Source organism: Seriola lalandi, unplaced genomic scaffold (genome assembly GCF_002814215.2).
Source record: "Seriola lalandi dorsalis isolate HSWRI2012SDOR001 ecotype SW California unplaced genomic scaffold, Sedor1 jcf7180002054660, whole genome shotgun sequence".
Taxonomy (NCBI): Eukaryota; Metazoa; Chordata; class Actinopteri; order Carangiformes; family Carangidae; genus Seriola; species Seriola lalandi.
The window spans coordinates 938,973-960,483 of NW_019525213.1; the positions used below are offsets into that span (position 1 = coordinate 938,973).

A 21,511-nucleotide genomic window follows, 5' to 3' on the forward strand; every position below is an offset into this window, starting at 1 on the left:
TCCTTCCTATAACCTCTGATTCCTCCAGCTCCTCCTCCTTCCTGCTTCTCCTGAGGCAGCTCCTCCTCTGAACCTGCTCCTCACCACAGCTCCTGCTCTGCAATAACTACACCTGGCTTCAGGTTTTCTGTATGTCAGTGGTAAATTGATTAAACACAAAAATACATGTCAAATTTGATAGAATTAGATTCTGAGCCATTAACACAGGATCCCGTTGGCAGCACTTTAGTGGCACAAATTCCCAAACAAATCTTCAAAAACACAACCAAAACTGTGACCCATTTATCCACTAACACTTGGTGTATATTTTATTGCCTGATTTCAGAATTTGTCAGACAAAATATATTCAAATTGGATTTATTTTATCATCCAAAAATAAACAAACAAATAAAAGACTCAGCATCATCCCACCAGACTTGTATTTCTTGGCAGTAAGGAGTAAGTTTGGAAACTAAATCTTCAGTAAATGAGCATAGAGATTCATTCATGACCTCTGGGACACATACAAAGAAGACTGGGGAATACGACTGAAAGCTCTGGGAACAGCGAAATAATTAGACCTCGCCTTTGTGAAAAAAATCTTTAGACCTTCATGCTGGAAAATAAAAATTCAAAAATAAAAATTCAAATAAATAAATTATATTTTTTCTTCTTGTGTGTGTGGTTAAAATCTCTTGAGGGGTGGGGCCAAGGAGACTTGGATTCATGACTCCTGGCTGTGGCCCTGCACACAGTGAAGTGGCTTTTAGGGGCCCCTGGTTAGTTTCCCGGCCTTGGTTTTAGTCATTAAATCCTATTATGCCTCTTAAAGGCGCGTTTAATGACCGTAGGAATAATAAAATATTTCCCCCCTGTGATTCAAAAATCCTGATCAGTGAATTATTCCGTCAGTGTCATAAAAATCTGGACGCATCTTAAAATCTTGCGCGTTGTTTTGTTTTCAAATAACCAAAATGTTTATTCCCTGACGGCGACGACGATGATGATGATGATGATGATGATGATGATGATGATGATGAAATCTCAGGCTGACCATCCTCATCACGATGAAGGATCCGGTGATAAAGTGACAGGATCCAGCTGAACCCAAACGGAGCAGCTGAGCAACAGTGAACTTATGATCAGGCTGTGATGCACACGGGTGACGCCGCGCTCCTGCAAGTCGCATAACCAAAGACTGGCGTGGGATCGGTCCCTGCTGCGCCTCATCTGGAATAACGTCGGGAAAATCCAGAAATTTCATTAGCGGGTGTGTGTGAGTGTGTGTGCATGTGTGTGTTTTTTTTAAGGAGGCGAGCGAGTGTTGAGAATAATCCCTTTTGGGCAAACGTTTCCATCGGAAGAGGGGGGGTTTTCTGTACTTTGCAGAAGCCAGAGCAGATTTATTCCCATAGAGAATCACCAAATATAGGCTGTGAAAAAAGGTAAGAAGTGATTGCCTGCAGATGTACATGTCGTGCTAGGTCTTCAGATTTGTGGATGCAGCGAGCGGTGAATGGTTTGTGTGAATGTGTCACGCATTATGTTTCATAATTTCCTTCTTGTTTGGATGAATGGGATCGAGCGGAGGGCTGGCACACTGGGCACCTGCGCATCCCTTAAAATAAAAAAGCCTCTGCATTTTTGCCTGGAAACAACCAAAAAAAATTAAAAATAGGATAAATAGACAGTTGAGGGATCATTTGAACAATAATGTCATCAAGATTTGCGTAATTAATTGGCTTTTACATGCACAGCTAACGTGGCTCTGCGGTGCCACAGGGGGAAGCTGGTTGGCGGTTTAAAAAAAAAAAAAAAAATAGGTGTGTTTGGTTATGAAATTTGGGACATCTGTTCTGGCCCCGGTGCGCACGGGGATGCTGTGGTTGTAGGAGCAGGATGGTGGTCGGGATCTGGTGTGAAAACACTCTCACTGCGTCGTTTCCATCGGAATGCAGCAGCGGCTCTCCCCGTGCTCCTGCAGGAGGCGGTTAGCTTCAGTAGCATTAACTCAGATGTCATTGCCCCAAAGCGTGAAATAAAACAGCATCTGCCGGCCGCTGCTCGGGCAGAACAAGCCGCTCGTACCTGTGGCCTGTGCGATATGTGGCGGGTATTTCTCTAAAAACACCCCAGTCACACGGTGCTTCATTTTTTATTTTATTTTTTTTGTCTCGGCTCAAACGCTCCGCGAAACAATTTCGTTTTGACATCTTCCTGCAAAAAAAAATGTTTGTTCTCAAGGTCATTCACCGAAGCCTATTTTAGAGATTAAACCCGAGATCGGTTGCTATAATTACCAATCATGCTCGTCAGGATTGGTGATATGACACGCAAGGGATGGACGTTAAAGGCTGTGGGTTGCACTGATTTTAGCTGCAGCAACACATTTGTGCTGTTTGTTGTGGAAGGCCTGAGCCAATGCAGTGCTGCTGCTGCTGCTGCTGCTGCTGCTGCTGCTGGTAGTGGTGGTGGTGGAGCTGTCCAGCCTGCTGTCATGCTGCTGCTGCTGCTGCTGCTGCTGCAGAGATGTGGACCATATGTTGGTGTCAAGAAGTGATTATTCTCAAGATGGCCTGTGTTCACATATGCAAATAATATCCTGCTGTCTCATTTGTTAAATTATGTACTGAGAGTTGACGCAATCCTGCCCAGTTTAAGTCTTTTCCCACATCAAGAGTCAATAATTCATGAATCCTCTGACAGGGCTGCTCTGGTGCTGTTGTTCAAGTTGGAGCCGTCAGTGTGGATAAGGAAGTAATCCAGGCAGATTGGTCTGTGTATTGGCCCACAACTGGCTTAAACACTATATGTCACATACAGACCACTCTGTTATAAGCTATATTCCCCGCTGATCCAGATTACAGAGGGCCACTCTGTGCGCTCTGTGTGCATGGTGTCCATACTCAGGTCTCTGGATTTGCTGCAGCGGTGCCTCTCTTACAACCAAGCGAAGGCTTTGTTGTCATCGTCAGGTTATAGGACAGTGTTTGCAGTGGAAACTTGATAGCAGCGATCGAACGTTTGATGAACTGGATCTGCTCTGACAGTGATGATCCAGGTCAGTGCTACCCGGGCCACAGGCTGGCACAAACAGGCTGAAGGGACAGAAATAGAAACATGAGCACCAGGGAAATATTTGCCCCCTTGAACAAAACAAAAAAAATTTAAATTAAGAATAAAATAAAATAAAATATTTACACCCTCTCTTGTAACTCATGTTTAAAGTGGCTTTAAAAAAAAAAGCTAGTTTTCTGTGCTGTGCTAGAGAATTTCATTCTGCCATCGCTCAAGCATATGTAAATGCATTATTCACATGTTCTTGCACCACAGGAACCATGGGAAAGCAGAACAGCAAGCTGACTCCAGAGGTGATGGAGGATCTGGTGAAGAACACAGAGTTTAATGAGCACGAGCTGAAGCAGTGGTACAAAGGCTTCCTGAAAGACTGCCCCAGTGGCAGGCTGAATCTGGAGGAGTTCCAGCAGCTTTATGTCAAGGTTTGTGTGTGAACCACATCCTCTCTTTTGAGTTGTCTTTAATGAAAACTGGTGCTATGACTGCTGTCACAACAGCCCTTTTTAAAGCCCTTGGTTGAATTATTGAACGCCTCTCTCCCACGTTTGCAGTTCTTCCCTTACGGTGATGCATCGAAATTCGCACAACACGCCTTCAGAACCTTCGACAAGAACGGAGACGGGACCATCGATTTCCGAGAGTTCATCTGCGCCCTGTCCATCACATCCCGCGGCAGCTTCGAGCAGAAACTCAACTGGGCCTTCAACATGTATGACCTGGATGGTGACGGCAAAATCACCAGAGTGGAGATGCTGGAAATAATCGAGGTGAGGGATTATCCGGTCATTAAGTCCTCGCTCATCAGGGGACCTGGCTCTGTTTTTTGGTTGTCATCAGTCTCCTGCACACCTGCAATGCCTTGAGCACAGACGCAGTTTCATAACGACAAAACTGCAGTTGTATTGAATTACATTAAGCCATTTCTGGAAACACTATAAGTGTAGTAAATCTGATATGTGTCTGTGATATTGGAGCATATTGACAGTTCCTGTAGTGATAAATGTGGTGCGCTTGCTTCCCAAACATCTACATCAGCCTATTTTTGTCTGCCACCTCCCAACAGTCCCATCAGATCATATCAAGTACAGCTTCATTAACACCATCTGCCATATTGCAAATACAGTATGAATGCTGTGGATGCTGTTTAACACTATAAGAGATTACGTACAATTCAATTGTCAGTTTTTAGGTTGCTTAGGTCAACTTTGCATCCATACTACTACCACTGAGAGTACGTTTAAAGCATTCAACCCCTTATTATTAGCTATTTCAGCTGTTTATTTGTTACTTGTAGCTAACAGCAACCATTTATCCTTTACTTTTACTTTTTCAACTGTTTACAACTGTTGAACCATTACTTTTAAACATCTATCCATTATTTTTAGCTCATTGTTTTAACTTTTCTGCAAAATTTACAATTAGCCTCAGACCAATTTGTAATCTTATTTGGCTGTTTATTCTCCTCCTCAATACAAATGTATGGAATTCTATTTTATTTATTTTTTTAAGTTTAGTTTATTAAGTTGAGTTGAGTTCAATTAATTAGTTTCGCTTTCCACACACCCCTTGGTAACTCTGCACAACTCCCCCCCGGGGTACAAGCACCCCTGGTTGGGAATCACTGATCCAAACGAACACATGTAGGCTTCACTGGATTACATAATGAACCACAATCCTCTGCTAATTTCTCACTGCGTCTCTCACCCACAGGCGATCTACAAAATGGTGGGCACTGTGATCATGATGAAGATGAACGAGGACGGTTTGACACCAGAGCAGAGGGTGGACAAGATCTTCAGCAAAATGGATAAGAACAACGACGACCAGATCTCGTTGGAGGAGTTCAAAGAGGCGGCGAAGAGCGACCCGTCCATCGTGCTCCTGTTGCAGTGTGACATGCAGAAGTGAGCCACCCCCGCCCCTTCTTCGCTCGCTTCCTCTCCCCGTCCGTAATCCACTCACTCTGGACAGCAGCACATGTTTTAATGTCTCATTAGGTTCTCTGCCATTTCCACAGGAAAAAAAAAACAATGCTTGGACTATTTTTCAATGGACTCGCTTCTTGTGGTTGTATGCATGAGAATGTCAAATGCTGAATAATTTTGAATATAGCTATACGATATCATACATTTCTATTTCAAAACATGCCAATGTGATTCGTGCACAGTAACCCTATACATTCTCATTCAACCCCTAGCTTGTATATCAGTGGAGCACTGCATTAAATTATGTTCCTGCAGTATTTAGGATCCCCAGTGTTCACTGCTGCAACTACTGTACGCTTTACATGATAGTAACAAAACAATAATTCCTATGATAATTGTAACTGTCTCTGCTATCCAGACTTGTTGAGCTCTTGGAGAATAGAAAGGCTCCTGTCTGTTCCAGACGTTTTCACACGATGGAACCAAGAGGAGTAGGTTCTTTGCATGCATATATTATGTGTCAAAAAAAAAATATAATCTCTTACCTTTTGCATCTTTAGGTGGTTGTAAAAAGAGAAACCCTCCGAAAATTCATTTAGTATTGTTGCATGGGATGTACAGTATGTGACTCATCAGACCATTAGTTCACCTCCAGTAATGTGGGAGCATGCTTCCCTCCATTTGGTACACGTGTATGTGTGGCACTTGAGTTTTTGAAAGATAGCATTTGGGTTGCAGTTGGCTAATTACCGAGTAAGACATAAACACCGTATTATGTTTTTGAGAACCAATATATTTACAGAGCATCATCCCCCTTATGATTTTATTTGTACTGCTGCCACTTAATCTGGAGGAGAGGCAAAAATTACCGCTGTAATTAGGCACAGTACTCATGCATTATTCCCCACAACGATCCCAAATTGGCTTCTTTTTTTCAGGCTGCTTCTTTGATTTAGACTTAAATAACTTTACTCTGTACATATCAACATGTTTACAGAAATGAAGAGTACTGCAAAACGACTACAGTCTTGGCTTTTGACCCTGATGCTGGGAGCTCACTCTCTGGGCCGGGGACCTTGTGAGAGGGGCTCCACTTCCAATGCAGCAAAAAAAAAAGAGCAGGGGAAGAAAAAGCCTCATATATGTTTACTGGACACACTGCATTCCTGAAACTTTTTTGTAAGGAGAAAAACTTTTTATTGAACGGTCTCATCTTCTAGTTTGCAGCGATCATTAAAGATGCAGGACCCTCAGGAGAGGTGCTTGATGAAGCTTTTGAAAGAGCGTTTCGGTGACAGAGGCAGCAGCTGGTTGATGATGTAGGCTAAAGTTAATGCGGAAATTCTCTTTCAACAGTTTTGCTTCCCCATTTCTAGGCTATGCAAGCACGGACCGAGTGTCTGCTTGTAGTCCACTTACGGCAGTGGAGGTTGCAGAAGCTTTTCACTGTTCTTGTCGATAACATAGCAGAAACCAACCATCACATTATTAATGTCCATATTATTTATACATTTCAGTCCAGTCACCATGTCAGATTCTTTGTCTAGTAAATGTTTATATCAAATACGAAAAATCATAATACAAGTGACTGTATTCTTTTATACATGTGGCATGTGTTGCACCCAAACTTAATTCTGTAGTGATTAAAATGAATAAACCATCAACAGGCTTTTTTCAAAAGACACGGTCTGACAGGAGAACTTAATGGAAACAAAGGAAGACCAGCCTCGGCTTTTGATTTTAAGACTGTGTTGAATATATGTTGTGTATGGACGGATAAATGAGATGCATGGATGAACAGCCCTGTGTGTATGAAACTTATGATCCACACGAAAGTTCTTAGATTTCTGCTTAAGATTTATTCTAATTATGGTTACAGTTTTTCACAGAAATGACAGTTAACAGCTGTGAACAGCTGCTGGATCAGTGATTAGGAGCAAATTTTACAGACAAAATGCCTGTAAAAAAAAAAAAAAAAAATACTGACATGTCGAGAAGAGTCCTGGTTTCACAGATGAAAAATCTTGTGATATCAGACTCCTGAGGTAAAAAAGCAGTTTTTAAAAACATCTTCAGGGTATCATATTACAAACATTACAGACATTACAAATACACAAGTCATCAGTTGAGTTGATTTGTTGCATTACGACAATAGAAGATAACTCCAGGCCTGACAAGAGAATTTCATAAAAACACATAAAATGTGTTAAAGATCAGTGCCTAGTGAGCACAAACAGCACTTCAGGTTTAAAGTTGCTCAGCGTTTGACCTTTGACACAAAACACTATTGTTCACCGTTACTAGTTCATTTAGCAGAGAGGTTAGTTACATATGATTAAATGTGCTGTTTCTGTGACCTCCCAGTTACAGGACACTCTGGCTTCTCAAACTAACTTCAGTCACTAATATCAACCAATGTCTGTCCTGATAATAAATATTCTGATATAATACTGTAACTCCAGCTAGCAGCACCCAGAGGTCTGTCAACCCTAAAGGTCCCTGGTCTCCCTGGCCAGGACAAAAACAAAAACAAAGCCTTCAAAGTGAAAATAACATTAATAAAATGTTAATGGGATAAGTTCACATACATCATTATTTATCCCTGCAAACACAAGAGACATTTACATACAGCCACTCCCAGACACATACCGTAATACTGAAATATACAGTAATAGTGCAGATAAACATTCCTCATGTCTGTCACTGGAGCCCGTTTCAAACATCTTCATCCCCCGTTTCACTCTGGTTTCTTTCTGGATCTTGGAGCTGGTGGATTTTGATGAGCCTGCTTTTGGGTAGACTCCTGAAAGACACAAGTCACATGTTCATTTGATTAGTCATCAAACATCAATGACATGTTGAATTCAGACTTCAGAGAAAGAGGGACAGCAGGTACCTGAGGTGGCAGGATATGAAGGATATAGGGCAGCCAGAGTGTGCTAACATCATTTTTTCATGCTTTTTATTATTTTTTTTTTATTAAAAATCAGCATTTAAATGATGCAATTAAAAACTATTAAAAGACACACTCAATATAATTAAATTAATTTATTTAGATAAGAACACATTAATGAATGAATAGTGGAATTTAAAAGCTTTTTTAAAATCAATTCACTGCTCAGTTTAAAATAAAAAATTTAAAGACAGAAAATTAAAGTACACAGAGTAACAGATGAATTAATTAATTCATCTTTTATTATGATTTTTTTTTGTTTGGTTTATGAATATATAATTTGTGTAATGGATCATAATTGAGCACTTAAACCTTTCATTTAATCTTGTGGCATGCTTCGGCCTCTACAGGACAAACGTTTTAAGACGTAAAAATATTCAGCTTTCAATAATAATTTTTGGCTGAAAAATTCAATTATTTTGTTAAAAAAATTGAAAAATCCAGAACCTATGAATACGCACACACATATTCTCAGTGGACCTCAAGTTTCCACATCACACATGGTCCAATTTGGCATACTGGACCATGATTGGCTCCAAACTTGTGATGTCACAAAATCATGCTCGTACATATCAGACTTAAACTGAGATTTAAAGCAAGCTCAGAGAAAATTCAGTAGGTAAATTAGAAAACATCCTTGTAGTGTCAAACTCTGCACATAGATTATTTTGTGAAAACGGAAGATCAAAGATCCAAGTGAAATAACAATAAGAACACATAACATAACACATTAAACATAACATAAAATGTAAAAAGCAGGAGTTAAAGTGAAGGAAAGAACAGCATGTAAACAGAGACAAACATTAAGTGGAGCGTCACCTGGTGGTCAGGGGAGTGATGAAGATAAACTGGCGGAGGTGCTGCCGCTCTGACAGCTCCAGGAGGAGATCCAGAGAAATTCTCCGATTGTGCATATCCTGCCAAGAAAAATGGAGGGGGACTTGTTAATCAAAGTGAGTCAGAGCCAAACTTTTGCTAAGCTTTTTTTTTTCTTGGCTTTGTACAAATTAAGTGTGTCAGATATCATGTCTTTTTTTTTTGTGTACTCACCATGTAGACGTCGAACTCATCGAGGCATCTGAAGGGGGATTCGGTGATCTCCCACAGAGAGAGCATGAAGCAAACAGTGGAGAAGGAGCGCTCACCGCCAGACAGCGACCTCATGTCACTCACACCATCATCCTCCCTGCCTGGAGGCTTTACCTTTACACGTATCACAACAGGTTGGAATTTAAATCAAATTTAAAATTAAAAAAAGGCAGATTCTGTAGCAGGTTCCAGATTTTTGTTCAATATTTTTTGGGGGGTATTTATGAGTAGAGACAGGAAAAGAGAGAGAGGAGGGATGACATGTGGACTTGAGCCGGGTACATGGTCAGCATCTTAAACCCCTTGGCCAGCAGGACACCCTGTCTCATTTTAAAAGTCCCATCTTGTATAAAGTGAGACTTCTGTGTGTTTTTTGATTATAGATCAGGTCTAGGTTCTTTATTAATACTGTGAAAGTATCAAAGCGCTCAGTCCACAGAGAAATGCACACAGCCTGTATTCAGAACTGAGCCTTAAAATGAGCCGTCAGGACTTCTGTAACTTTGTGATGTCACAACAAAGCAGTCACCGCTCTCAGCCATGCCACGAGCCCCGCCCACCTGGACCCACCATCCAACCCTATAGGATTTGATTTCCCTGAGTGTTTTCCTGAAATATTCTTTATTTTTATTCTATCACTCAGAAAACAGTCAGCCAATCAGAAGAGAGGCTCAGAGCCTCCTCTCTTCTGATTGGCTCACCCACCTGTTGTTACTAGAGCTCCAGAGAGAAGCCTGAGAAAGGAGATGTAAAACTACATTGAGATGGTTTTTAGTTCTTAAAACCACAAATATATCTTATTACGAATCAACACTTCAATTAAAACACAGGAAAACTGTCAAATACGGGTTAAGATCACTATCTTTAAGTATTTTCTCACCATTTTTTTTCTTCACTATGATGTGAAACTGTGTTGCTATTAAATATCTCAGTAATTCTATTTCCATTATTAAACAAATAAAACACAAACAACGCTGTAGGACAAACACAGGCACAAACTATCTATGCTTTTCATAAACAGTAACAGATAAACACACGTACCGAGATTGACAGTGTCTCATTGTTGTGATCAAAAATCATTGAGCCACAGCAGTTCATCTTTATCAGGAAGTTGTTGAAATATAACTTGCATCTGACAGAGAGAGACCTGCAGGAAGAAGCCAGAATCAGACAGAAGCAGGATTTTCCTTTGACAACTAGGCACCATTTTTAAATAGCTTTTCAAATGTAGCAGGCCGTTATTTACCTACGCATTATTTTGTATCTGTTCTGCCTGTCTGACATGATGTTATCGAGTCGATCGATGAACCTCCGCAGGTCCCTCACTTGGTTGGTTTTCTCTCTGTAGAGAGTCAGGGCCTCAGCGTACTCCCTAATGAGGGCAGAGGGAAGAAACTGGCATAGCCTAAATATTTTTCTGACTTCAGCTTTCAGTGTGCACATGTGAAATGAGGGCAGAAGATGATTTAGTGATGGCCAACGGGCAGATTGGATTGAGGTATGCATTAGGAAAAGCTGTCGGCGGCAGAAGAAATTTCATTGGATGAGTTGAACCTCAGTGGACAGAAAACTGTTTTTGTCTGACATGATAACTAAAATTGAAAACCCACTAAAAAGCATAAGACAGAGAGAAGCTAGAAAGCTCCTCTAATTCTTCTGACCAAAAGAAGTCTAAGTATGTCTGCTGCACTAAATTATTTAAGTTAGCTCGTTAGCTTAGCTTTCTTAAAAAGGGTCATGTATTCTGTTCAATGAGCGACAAAGTAATTTACATCAGTGGTGGAAGAAATAGAAGTTGTGTTATCTTAAGATGTTACTTAAGCTCTATTCAGGTATCATCAACAAAAATCAAAATCAACAAAATGTTCTTTAAGAATCAAAAGTTAAAGCACTCAGTGCAGGAAAATGTCTCTATGAGTGTAATACTATGATATATAACTATATTATTATTACCAGTGCATTAATATCCAAGTAGCACTGTTGTGATTGGTTGAGGTTGGTTGAGGTGAAGCTAATTTTAACTATTTTATATACTGTTGTGTTGTTAATGACGTGACAATGCATCATATTTCATGAGCTCATCATATGTTTCGTATGCACAATCTAAATATGTAAAGTTATCTGTGATCAAAGCTCTCACAGAGCTAAAAGTGATGCGGTCTAATACAGTCCTGCAGTAAACCCTCCTTCATCAAGGTTACAATGTTTTTGTTGAAACTGTTTTAGGGAAGTGGTGCGGTTGAATTGTTTATTATACAGAGAGTTATTTTTGTTATTCAGCAAACATTTATTTATATAAATATACGCATAACACTTCTCTAAAAGGGTTTCAACAAAAACTGATTATGACCTCGGTGAAGGGAGGATCAGTTTTAGGTGCCTAACCTATCTAATAAACTGGCAACTGTGTGAATATGTTATATATTATATTATATTCTCTGAAATGTAGTGGAGTAGAGAGGTCTAAAGCAGCATAAAATGAAACAAATCAAGTTAGGCACAAGTACCTTAAATTTGTATTGAAGTACATTATATGAGTAGCTAAATTTCACTGCAGATTTACATGTATTTTATTAATGCATTTGCATTTGCAGTCAGCCAAGCTGCTTATGGAAAAACAGGCACTGAGTCATCCATTAAAATTAGTTACGACTCCAGAGCCGCTCTGTTTCTGAGAAGTGTTTTGCATTAACTACGACTAAAATCAGTGTGTGTGAAGTAAAACCCGGTCGCAGATGTTTTAAGAAAGCCTGTGATTTCTCACCTGACCACCTGCTCGTGCTCGCCGTGGCTGCTCTCGTACACCTTCATCTTCCTCTTCAGCCGAGTGATTTCTGTGTCGACGCTCTTGGTGCTGCCGGTCACCTGCTGCCGCTCAGGACTGATCCTTGAGGCTTTGGCCACATAGTCCTGCCGTCACATGTGATGTCTGATGAGCGTCTGGCAACTCTGAATTTTACTGGTGACAGCTACACTACTTTGGCAGCAGTAAATCATCTGTTTATAGTATAGTATAGTAGAGTATAGAGTATACTAACTGCAGACCTACACTGTGTTCTGTATAAATAAAATACAACAACTGGGTTTAGCTAAAAAGAAAAGCCTCCAACATATGCCTGTGGTAAATGTAACAGCAGATACGGTAGAGTTCTTGTTACCTGTAACTCTTCTTCTCTTTGGGCAAGGTCACTTTTCATAGCGTGGATGTTGTCTTCATGACAATTCAGTTTGTGTTCGAAAATCTTAAGGTTTCGTTCATGTTTTGCACACTCTGCCTCCAGTTTCAGCTGCTCATCCTTTAGGGACCAACATGCAATAACAGTCAATTTGACTATCACCAGTTCTGGTGTAAAAACTAACATGAAATAAGACTACATGCCTATAGATTACTTCACAACACCAGGGGAGGATGATCCAAGAGAAAAACAATGTTGTAAAAATTAAAAAGCTTTAAATTATAAACGATTCACAGATCAAAAACATTTCAAATCAGGCGACAGAAGTGGTATCACAACCACAGAGATGCAGCACGAGATGTCTCGAGCGATCTTTTTTTAGCCTAAAGCCAAAGTGAAACAATAATGTGATACTGTACCTTCAACGGCTCCATTTCCTCAGAAAGCTGATCAATCCGTTCCCTGACTGATGAGTACTTGCAGCCGATGTCTTCCACCATCTTCCGGTGCTTGTCGAGCTCTTTCTTTGCTTCATCAACAGTTTGCTTTTCTGCGTCGATTTTCTGTTGGTTCTCGTGGGCGACTTCTTCCTGCAAGAAATATTTGAAGACATTAGACTTCACTAATCCACGAAGGGATTCATGTCTGTATCAAAAAGGTAGAAAAAAAAAATTTTAAATCATCACCAAGGAGCTGATGTCATCGATTTGCTCCTCGTCAGCAGTCTCCAGCTCAGTTACTGTTGCCTTGACTTGATTAACAGACACCTGCATTAAAAACAAAGAAAAACTGTGAAATTATTGGTCTGTGGAAACATCAATCAATATAATCAATGTTTCTTCTCACAAAGAGCACAAAGGGAGGCCGAGGGAAACCAAGAGGAGGAGGGAGACAGAAAATCCAAAGAGTGAGAAGAGAAGAGTGAAATGTAAACCAAGCAGCAGTTAAACCAGGTTGTCACAGACATCCAGAGAGAGTACGGTTCACTGACCAGAGTCCTCTTCAGGGTCATGATGGTGATGTTCAGCTCGCTCTCCATTCTCATGATGTCCTCAGTCACCGAGGTCACGTGGAGCTGAAACCTGGACAGCTGAGCCCGGTGATTCTCCAGGTCTGACTCCAACATACTGTGACAGGCAGCAGCGACTTCGTCTCAACTCAAGATCCCACACAGTCGTAAACGTACCGCATTTAACAGCCACATCACGCGCTCTTTGAGAACTCCAGTCAATTCCATTTGACATCAGAGAGCAGCCATTACAAATATAATACTTAAGGCTTGAGTATTTCTCCAAATGTAACTGTCAATGCTATGCATCAGAACAGGCAAAGTACTGTATATGAGATTATATCAATAGTATTAAATATGCATGTTCCTTGATTCAAAGGAGAGTGAGTGAGACAAGAGTGGTCATTTTCCAGAAACGTCACACTCTTCCTTTAAAGATATTTAAATTAGAATTCAAGGAAAAAGGCAACAGTCAAACTAGAGTCACCACCTCGCGGCTGTATGCCTCCGCCAACCAGCCAAGTTACAGGAGAAATAAGGTCACAACGTCCCCTCCCTGAGTTAAAGCACTGAATAATGGCAGCACATTATGATGTCACAGGGAAGTTGACCCTTGGCCATTTGGATATAAAATGTCATCACTTCATCATTTTATCCTATTAGACATGTGAGTTAAATTGTGTCATAATTAGCATCAGCGAATTTGAGAGTTACGGCCAAAAAATCTGTTTTGTGAGATCACAGTGACCTTTGACCTTTGACTGCAAAATTCTAATCACTTGGGTCACAGTGAATGTTTGTGCCAAATCTGAAGAAATTCCCTCAAGGTGTTACTGAGATATCGGGTTCACGATAATGGGATGGACAACCCAAAAACATACTGTTTTCTGTTGTTAAATTATTCACTGTCAGCAGGTTTAAACCTGGTGTCTCACTGTGGTCGATCTGATGTTAATGCAGATCTGTGGATGTAAAAAATACCTTCGTTACCTTATTTCACTTTCAAGATCCCCGCCAAGATATTTGGCCAGGCTCAAGTCAGAGGTGTAGTAACGGTTTGGATAAACCTGATCTCCCTCTGCAGTGAAGGCCTCACGGCAGTTTTTAGGCGGCCGGCCGTGCTGCATGACCTTCCTCGCTTTGTCTTTCTCCTGTGATCAAACACAGGTCACATGGTGATGAAACAAAGGTAAAGCTACTCCATCACTATTCAAAGTATCATACATGCAATATTCAGCATAAACGTGTGTTTGTGAGATACTAACTTTGATTATCAGAATTGATTCAATCCCTCTCATATCAATCAGGCAGTTGATAATGATCGGGCTCATTGCTGTGAATATGTCGAGCACAGATGGGTATTCTGGATGAGATGCTTTCCTACAAAACACCAGAGGAGGAAAACAAACTGTAGCTTTAAAACGTGCTGGACAAACGACTTTAAAAGCAAATGTGGCAAAAAAAAAAGTTAATAAGTTTGAAATGCTGTTTCTGACCGTCCATGTATGTTGTAAACTTTTTCAGAGAAAGGGCTGACGATGATCTGCGGCCTGTGTCCCTTTGGATAATAACGAGACATGAGCTCCTGAAGGACCGCCTCGTCCTTGTAGTTGTCACAGCAGAAAGCTTTCATGAAGCTGCGCAGACAGCACTCCACAGCTACCGCTAAGCTGGGATCCTTCAGGCTGATGCACGCACCTGAAAGCAAAGACTGTCAACTACAACATGTACACTTTAAGTTAACTTACTATTTCACTGCAAAATGTTTTAAATTAAATGATCCGACATTTGAAAAAACAAAGTAGTTTTAAAACATTTACTGCACAATAGAAAAATCTAAATTATCGATAGAGCAGTAAAATGATAGTAAATTATTAATCTGTTGACAAAATGTTCTTTTAAAGATAAAATAGTGACAAAAGTAAATATGAACCAGAGCCAGTTAGCTTAGCCTAGCATAAACAGCATGAACCAGGCTGTTTCCCCTTGTTTCTCGTATTCATGCTAAGCTAAGCTATTCGAATGTTAGCTTTAGCTGGACAGACATGAGAGTGGTATCAATCTTCTCAGTATTTCCTAAAATGTCAAGCAGCTCCTTTAAGTATTAACGAATCCCTTTTTATAATGGAGAGAGGAAGTCAAGTAAACAAAACACGGAAATGAAAGTCACCTATTGGGCCGATGGGTTTCTTGTGAAAGCGTCCCGTAGCGTAAGCCTCAGCAATGGAACCCAGCAGTTCGGGTACATGATCTCCAAACCGCTTGAGTTTGTTGGATCGACTGGCGAGGAGCTGATCCCTCCTCTTCAGTTTGGACTCGTACGAAACCTGAATATTTCTCTCCTCCAGTCTGGTGAATACAAACGACTCATATTACTCTCAGACTACACCTTGACAGAACGTTTGTGCGAAAGCAAATATAGTTTTTCTCGTACATTAGTTTGTCTCGCTCCTCCTTTCCTTTGAAAAGCGCCTGATGTTTGTTGTTGATCTCTTGATTCAGCTGCATGCACTTGTTCTCCAGCTCTGCAAGCTGCTGCTTCACATTGGATAAGGTCTTCTGTTGTTTTGTATACTCTGTCTCTCCATCACTGCTCAGACTTACACTAAAATACAGTGAAACATATATCATTATATTGAATGCATGAATCTGTTTGAAGGTAAAAACGTCACTTAGAGTTTTTTTTTTTACCTTGTTTTTGCCTTGTTTAGTTTCTCCTGAAGGAGGTTTTGCTCCCGATCTGACTGTTTGAGTTTGTTCACAGCCCGAAAATAAACAAGCTGTGGGAAAAGATGATGTCACTTTATCCAAAATAAATGATGTAGATTTGATATATTGAGAATAACAAAAACACAGCTTTACACAGACACAGAGCCAGGTTGTTATATTCCCCAGTCAGTACCTCCTGTTCATTGTGATCTTTGCTTAGGACCTTCACTTGCTCCTTCAACTTGAGACTGTCCTCTGATAGAGACTCTTGTTCTTCTCTCAGACTGTCGATTCTGCTTTTGATGCACTGAAGCTTCTTCTCTACTTGTGTGACCTTAGTCTGTGTGAGAGACAAGTCGAAAGAGCGACAGTAACTTTAAAGACTATGACCGTGTTCTTCAGTGGAGGACAACAGCTGTAAACATGAAAATGCAGCATGTGACGTAAGGCAGGTCGGTTTATACAGTGATGAACGTCCGAAGGTCTCCAACATTTATAAATAGACTTGTATTTATTTAACAGAAGAGGAACAATTGTAAGTCACCTGACAGAGCTGAAGGTTTTCCTTGTGTTTGTAATTATTCTCTTCCTTTTCAATGTCCTCCTCCAACTGTTGAACCAACTGCTCCTTGTCTCTGACCTAAAAGTGATGATTTAAAAAAAAAAAAAAAAAATTAACCTTGATCATGTTCAAGTGCAGCAACTTATTGAAAACCATGGGCCCAATAGAAATGTTAGGTAATGTGTTTTTATTTCTTCTTTCTTTTCATACTTTCTGAACAGTCTTCAGAAATGATAAGAACTTTAATAAAGAAGAAGCTGGAACTCTAACTTAAGTTTTTTTGGTTTATTTTATACACTGATGACTGAGTTCTTACCAAACACCATGCCATTGCTTTCTTCAGATTCTCCAAATCCTCTTTCATCCCGCTGAAGGACGATAAATTTTCATACCTCTCTTTCCTCTGAAGGAACTCTTGCTTAAGGTCCTTGAGACACTGCAAAATCAAATTAAATTACATTTTCATTCAGCAAAATAACATAGACAAACATATTGGTAGGAAGCAAGCAAAGTTTATATAGCAATTTTAACAACAGAAGGTACAAAGGAGGGAACGGGAGGAGGAAGAGGGGATAGAGGAGGATAGAAGAGACAGTTACTGTAAATGTACAACACACAAAATAAAAAGGTAGAAAAACAATAGAAAAGCCAAAGACGTGAACTGATACAAGTGCCTACAATTTCCACTTCCACTATAAAAAATAAGTGTCATACACTAAGTAAATATTACCTTCAATTAACATTTCTTGGTTGACAACATCAAGACCAAGACTCTGTCAGAAAACTTAAATCTGTAAATTACTGGACTGATATGGAAATACCTGACGTGATAAATCAAAGGCGAGAGGTTTGTGCGTTGAGTACAGTACCTCCTCTTGTCTCTCAACCTGCTGTCGTGTGACTGTTTTAGTGTGTTTGATATGGATGTAATCCCTCTTCATCTGTTCCAGCAGAGTTGCTTTCATAAAGAACTGAAAATGACAAACAAAGCTGTTTATTCAAACATGCTAAAAAAAAGAAATATACGGTCGCATCAGCTTTTCTAAATACAGACGTAATCTTAAAACTCAAAGCTGATAAGAGACGTGGTGGTGTTGTACCTTATACTTGTCTGATTCACTCTTCGAATGCAGGAACTGTTTACTCATTTCTTGGTTGAGAATGGACACTGGGTTATCCAACTGGAAAACACAAACAAACGTCCTGCTGAGGCTTTAAAATACATGACTTTGCAGCGAAGACACGTATGAAACAACCAAAAATTATTTGCTACATTTAAAATGTCATAAAAATAAAATGAATACATTCACCAGAAGTTCAAAAGCTGCAGAGCAGAAAATAACTTTAGTACGCACCTGGATGTTGAAGTGGTCCAAAATGGCGGTCAATTCCTCCTTCTTGTTTGAAATAAGTTGTCCTAAAACACATGACAACAAGACATCTGGTTAAAACCTCTGCTTCGCTGAGCAAGAGAATATAAACTGCATGATTAGTTGACGAGATTAAAATTAATTGGTAGTTATTTTGATTATTAATTAATAATGTATTTTTTCAAGCAAAAATGCAAAACGTTCCACATTCTCAAATATGAGGATCTGATGCATTTCTTAGTCAGTTATAAGTTTGTCACATAAATACATCAGCTTGAGCTGCAGGAAATTATATTATAACACGATGTTTTCACTGCTTTCTGGCATTTTATAGACAAAACAATTAATACATTAATCAAGAAAATAACTGGCAGATTATTCAATGATTTAATCGATCAATTAAAACAATAGTGAGCTGCAAAAAGGAAGGACAACAGCAGAGTGAAGCATGACCACCCCAGATAAAGTGATTGTCTGTTTAATAGAGAATAGAGAACTTCCCTGTGAGCTCAGTCAGTAACTGGCATCGTGCAGATGCTGTTCTAGATCCTTTTATTTATAAAATAACTCAGTGACATTTACAACCTTGAAAATCATCAGTGTAAATGTGAATGTAAATATGAGACACAGGCGGTAGGGGAAACAGTGCCATGCATATAAAATGCATGTGTGCAGGTTTATAGGGGGAAAATTCCCGACCAGGAGTAAAGAATGTATACAGCGCTGGGAGATGACGGTCTGACTGAGGTGCTTCGTCTTCCCTCCCGAGTGTGTCTGGAGTATTTGAAATGCAGGGAAGGTTTAATAAGACTGGGACAGACTCAGCCTGACATTGAAGAGGACCCGTAACTCAGGGAAGTCACCTGATTTGCTCTTCAGCCTGCAGGTCCGACATCCGTCACCTGAGATCCGATGCTCGATGGAGATGCAGTCGCCGTAGACGTCCTTTTTATAAGCATCTGGTCCTCGGTTTCTCAGTTTTACTGTTATATCTGCAGTACTAAGGAGCAGGGTAAACTGTTCTAGTACCAGTTTCCTACTAAAGCATTTCCAGCAACACAATAAAGACACACATCCATTTGTCATTCAGGGACGTTCCTGCCTGGGTTTAACATTTAAATTCTGACTTACTTTTCCCCCATCTTCACAAAATCCTTCAGTGACAGTCCTCTGTTGGTGACAGTGGCCTTTCCGCCGAGGCCTACGATCAGAGCCGTCAGGATGGCACTTTTTCCACCTGAGAAATTAATGTGAAACAACAAGGATGAGGGAATTAATCACTGCATGGAAAGCATATCACAGACAGGTTCTGGTCCACAGGTAGAAATAAAGATTGTAGGCAAATAAATTCATCAGGAGAGTCTCCTTGAATAATGAAATTCTTAGTTATCTAACAGATGAACAAGTAATGAACTAACAGATCAGTTTTTAAATATCTAATGTCTGACAAAATATATAAATGATATGTGAGGTGTAGTTATAATATACAGCAAATGATCTATGCTGTATGTTGTAATACTTCCTGTTGTGTAACAGTCCTGATTGTCCTTTTCAAGTAATCACCTGATCAGACGCTTGTTCCACATAAAAATATCAGAAAAACAACAAATATCTTATTAAGACAGTCATTATTCTAATAAATAATAAGAATTAGGTGGGATTAGAGCTGCAATGATTAGTTATTAAATCAAAAAATGGGTCATCATAAAAAATGATCTGCAATTATTTTGATAATTAATCGTTTTGTAATTTTTCAAGCAAAAACAAACTCACATTCCTGGGGAGATGCTGCTTGTCTTTGTCTAATGTGATGGTAAAGTGAATATTTCCAGGATTAGGACGGTTGCTCAGGCAAAACATCTGACGACATCACTGTCTGCTTTTAGGGTTTTTGGGCTTTTTTAAAATACTTTTTTCTGATGTTTTACAGATGAAACGATTAATCAAGACAATAATAAGCAGATACATCTATAATGAAAATAATCATTAGTTGCAGCCTTTGGTGGGATACACTGTATAAAGTACTGCAATTTCCTATCTATCTAAACCAGGAGTAACTTCTGTGTTTTATAGACAACAACAGTTACACTGTGATGATGCGTTAAACATACAGGCCAAAGTCAACAGCAGACCAAATAACACTTAGAGATACAGTTCTTACTTCCATTGTTGCCGACAATAAAATTCACATTGGGCCCAAAGTGGAACGGACTGAGGAAGTGGTGACACATGAAATTCTTCAGAGTGATGCTTTCAATGAGGCCAATGTCTCCCTAAAAGAGATACAGGCAACATCATGCAACATCAAATGAGCTGGTGAGCAGAAGAGACAAAGAGTGTTTCATGGGGGAACTTACTCACCGTGGCAGCGTGAGAAAAGCTGCTGAAGGACGGTCCCTGATGGTTTGTATCATCTGGTAGATCTTCGGTGCACACAGCTGTCACTCGACGGCTCTTGACAGCTGTCACATCACAGATCACTTTGCCTTTCCTCTTACTCATTTTGAAACAAGTCACTGGAAATAGAATTAACAGGAAGAACCACATAACTGATATCTTTACTGTGAGACAGACGTTCTTCCTCTAAGTCTAAAGTCAGGTTTAAGTTTTTAAAGTTTGGGAGTGGACACTCTTGCAGACTTTGAGACAACCAAATATTTTTTTTCTTTTGGCAAAAACACTGAGCATCTTCTTAAATGATGCCAAATTGGGTGTAATCAGCTTTTGATGAACTCTTCAAGTTCCTTCTTTTTTGAAAGTCAGGGAAACTTTCGAAACTATGCAGTCTGCTATTTAGAGAAAAGTGACGTCAGACCTTCTGTGGGGTAATATTTGTAGATGATGACTAGCTATGACCAACGCAATAACTAAAATTGGTTTCTCAAAAAGTGAGCATGTGAAAAACAAGAAAGAAAGATGTGAGCCTTTTGTCTTAGCCAGGAAGCCACAGCCTGAAGCTCGCAGCAACAGCAACAGCAACAGCAACAGCAACAGCAACAGGTGTACATGAACATTTAATCCAATTTTAGCATTTCAATACATTTTCTAGATGATTTATACTACAATTAAGATGTAGTAGGTCTTCAAAAACATATTTCAAAGAGTTCTGAACATGCATACGGATATAATACAGCTCTAAATGACTGCAGACTCTCCAGCAAACAAGTGGTGGGATATGCAGCATGCATTCAAAGTCAACTGGACATGCTGTGTTTTTTCCACTAGTCTGAGGCATTTAGGAAACACTGGGAGCAGTGACAAGTGGTTTCAAGAGTACACACAAAAGTCCAATGCAGCAAAACTCTTACACTCACACACTTACAGCCACTATGAAGCAACAAGTGACAACAAAACGCTTCAAACCTTCTGGTAAACTTTAGCATTTTTTGGATCATGAACAAATATGACTGTTATAAACTTCGCCTACCATAGTGCGATTGCCTGTGTGTGCAGCATGCAACAATAACATGGTCACGGAGGGACACTGCACCGAGTTTAGACTTCCTGGTCAAACAGTGTTGAGAAGTGAGCTGCAGCGGTGACAGTTGTGGGTGTGACAACTACAACGCTCCCAAATACGGAACAGCTAGAGGGCGAGCTGTGTGACTGGCTCACCGCTCACCTGTGTGTCTGCAGTACATTAGTGTCATTGGGGTTTTTT

General features: G+C 39.9%; 2 protein-coding genes across 4 annotated transcripts; one reads left to right on the top strand and one right to left on the bottom strand.

Moving 5' to 3' along the window:
• Positions 1 to 1,060: 1,060 nt before the first annotated feature.
• Positions 1,061 to 4,977, top strand: vsnl1b (visinin-like 1b). 2 transcript variants are annotated; one of them, XM_023421017.2, is made up of 4 exons: positions 1,061 to 1,249; positions 3,313 to 3,479; positions 3,609 to 3,824; positions 4,768 to 4,977. In XM_023421017.2, exons 2-4 carry the CDS (start codon positions 3,318 to 3,320, stop codon positions 4,963 to 4,965), a joined length of 576 nt encoding a protein of 191 aa, XP_023276785.1. In that variant the 5' UTR covers positions 1,061 to 1,249; positions 3,313 to 3,317; the 3' UTR covers positions 4,966 to 4,977. The 2 variants fall into 2 exon arrangements, with proteins under 2 accessions (XP_023276785.1, XP_023276784.1); XM_023421016.2 differs by having other exon boundaries at positions 1,063 to 1,424.
• Positions 4,978 to 6,818: 1,841 nt separating this feature from the next.
• On the bottom strand, positions 6,819 to 21,381 carry smc6 (structural maintenance of chromosomes 6). 2 transcript variants are annotated; one of them, XM_023420991.2, is made up of 27 exons: positions 21,278 to 21,381; positions 20,212 to 20,366; positions 20,012 to 20,123; positions 18,982 to 19,087; positions 18,714 to 18,850; positions 17,836 to 17,897; positions 17,581 to 17,661; positions 17,350 to 17,451; positions 16,797 to 16,916; positions 16,463 to 16,558; positions 16,112 to 16,258; positions 15,901 to 15,989; positions 15,644 to 15,814; positions 15,380 to 15,558; positions 14,706 to 14,907; positions 14,475 to 14,589; positions 14,200 to 14,360; positions 13,192 to 13,327; positions 12,887 to 12,967; positions 12,620 to 12,790; positions 12,183 to 12,320; positions 11,789 to 11,934; positions 10,271 to 10,396; positions 10,066 to 10,171; positions 8,986 to 9,138; positions 8,755 to 8,852; positions 6,819 to 7,785 (listed from the first exon to the last, which is right to left on the bottom strand). In XM_023420991.2, the coding sequence occupies exons 2-27, from the start codon at positions 20,350 to 20,352 to the stop codon at positions 7,698 to 7,700; spliced, it is 3,264 nt and encodes a 1,087-aa protein (XP_023276759.1). In that variant the 5' UTR covers positions 20,353 to 20,366; positions 21,278 to 21,381; the 3' UTR covers positions 6,819 to 7,697. The 2 variants fall into 2 exon arrangements, with proteins under 2 accessions (XP_023276759.1, XP_087034012.1); XM_087177886.1 differs by lacking the exon at positions 21,278 to 21,381 and having other exon boundaries at positions 20,208 to 20,346.
• Positions 21,382 to 21,511: the final 130 nt, after the last annotated feature.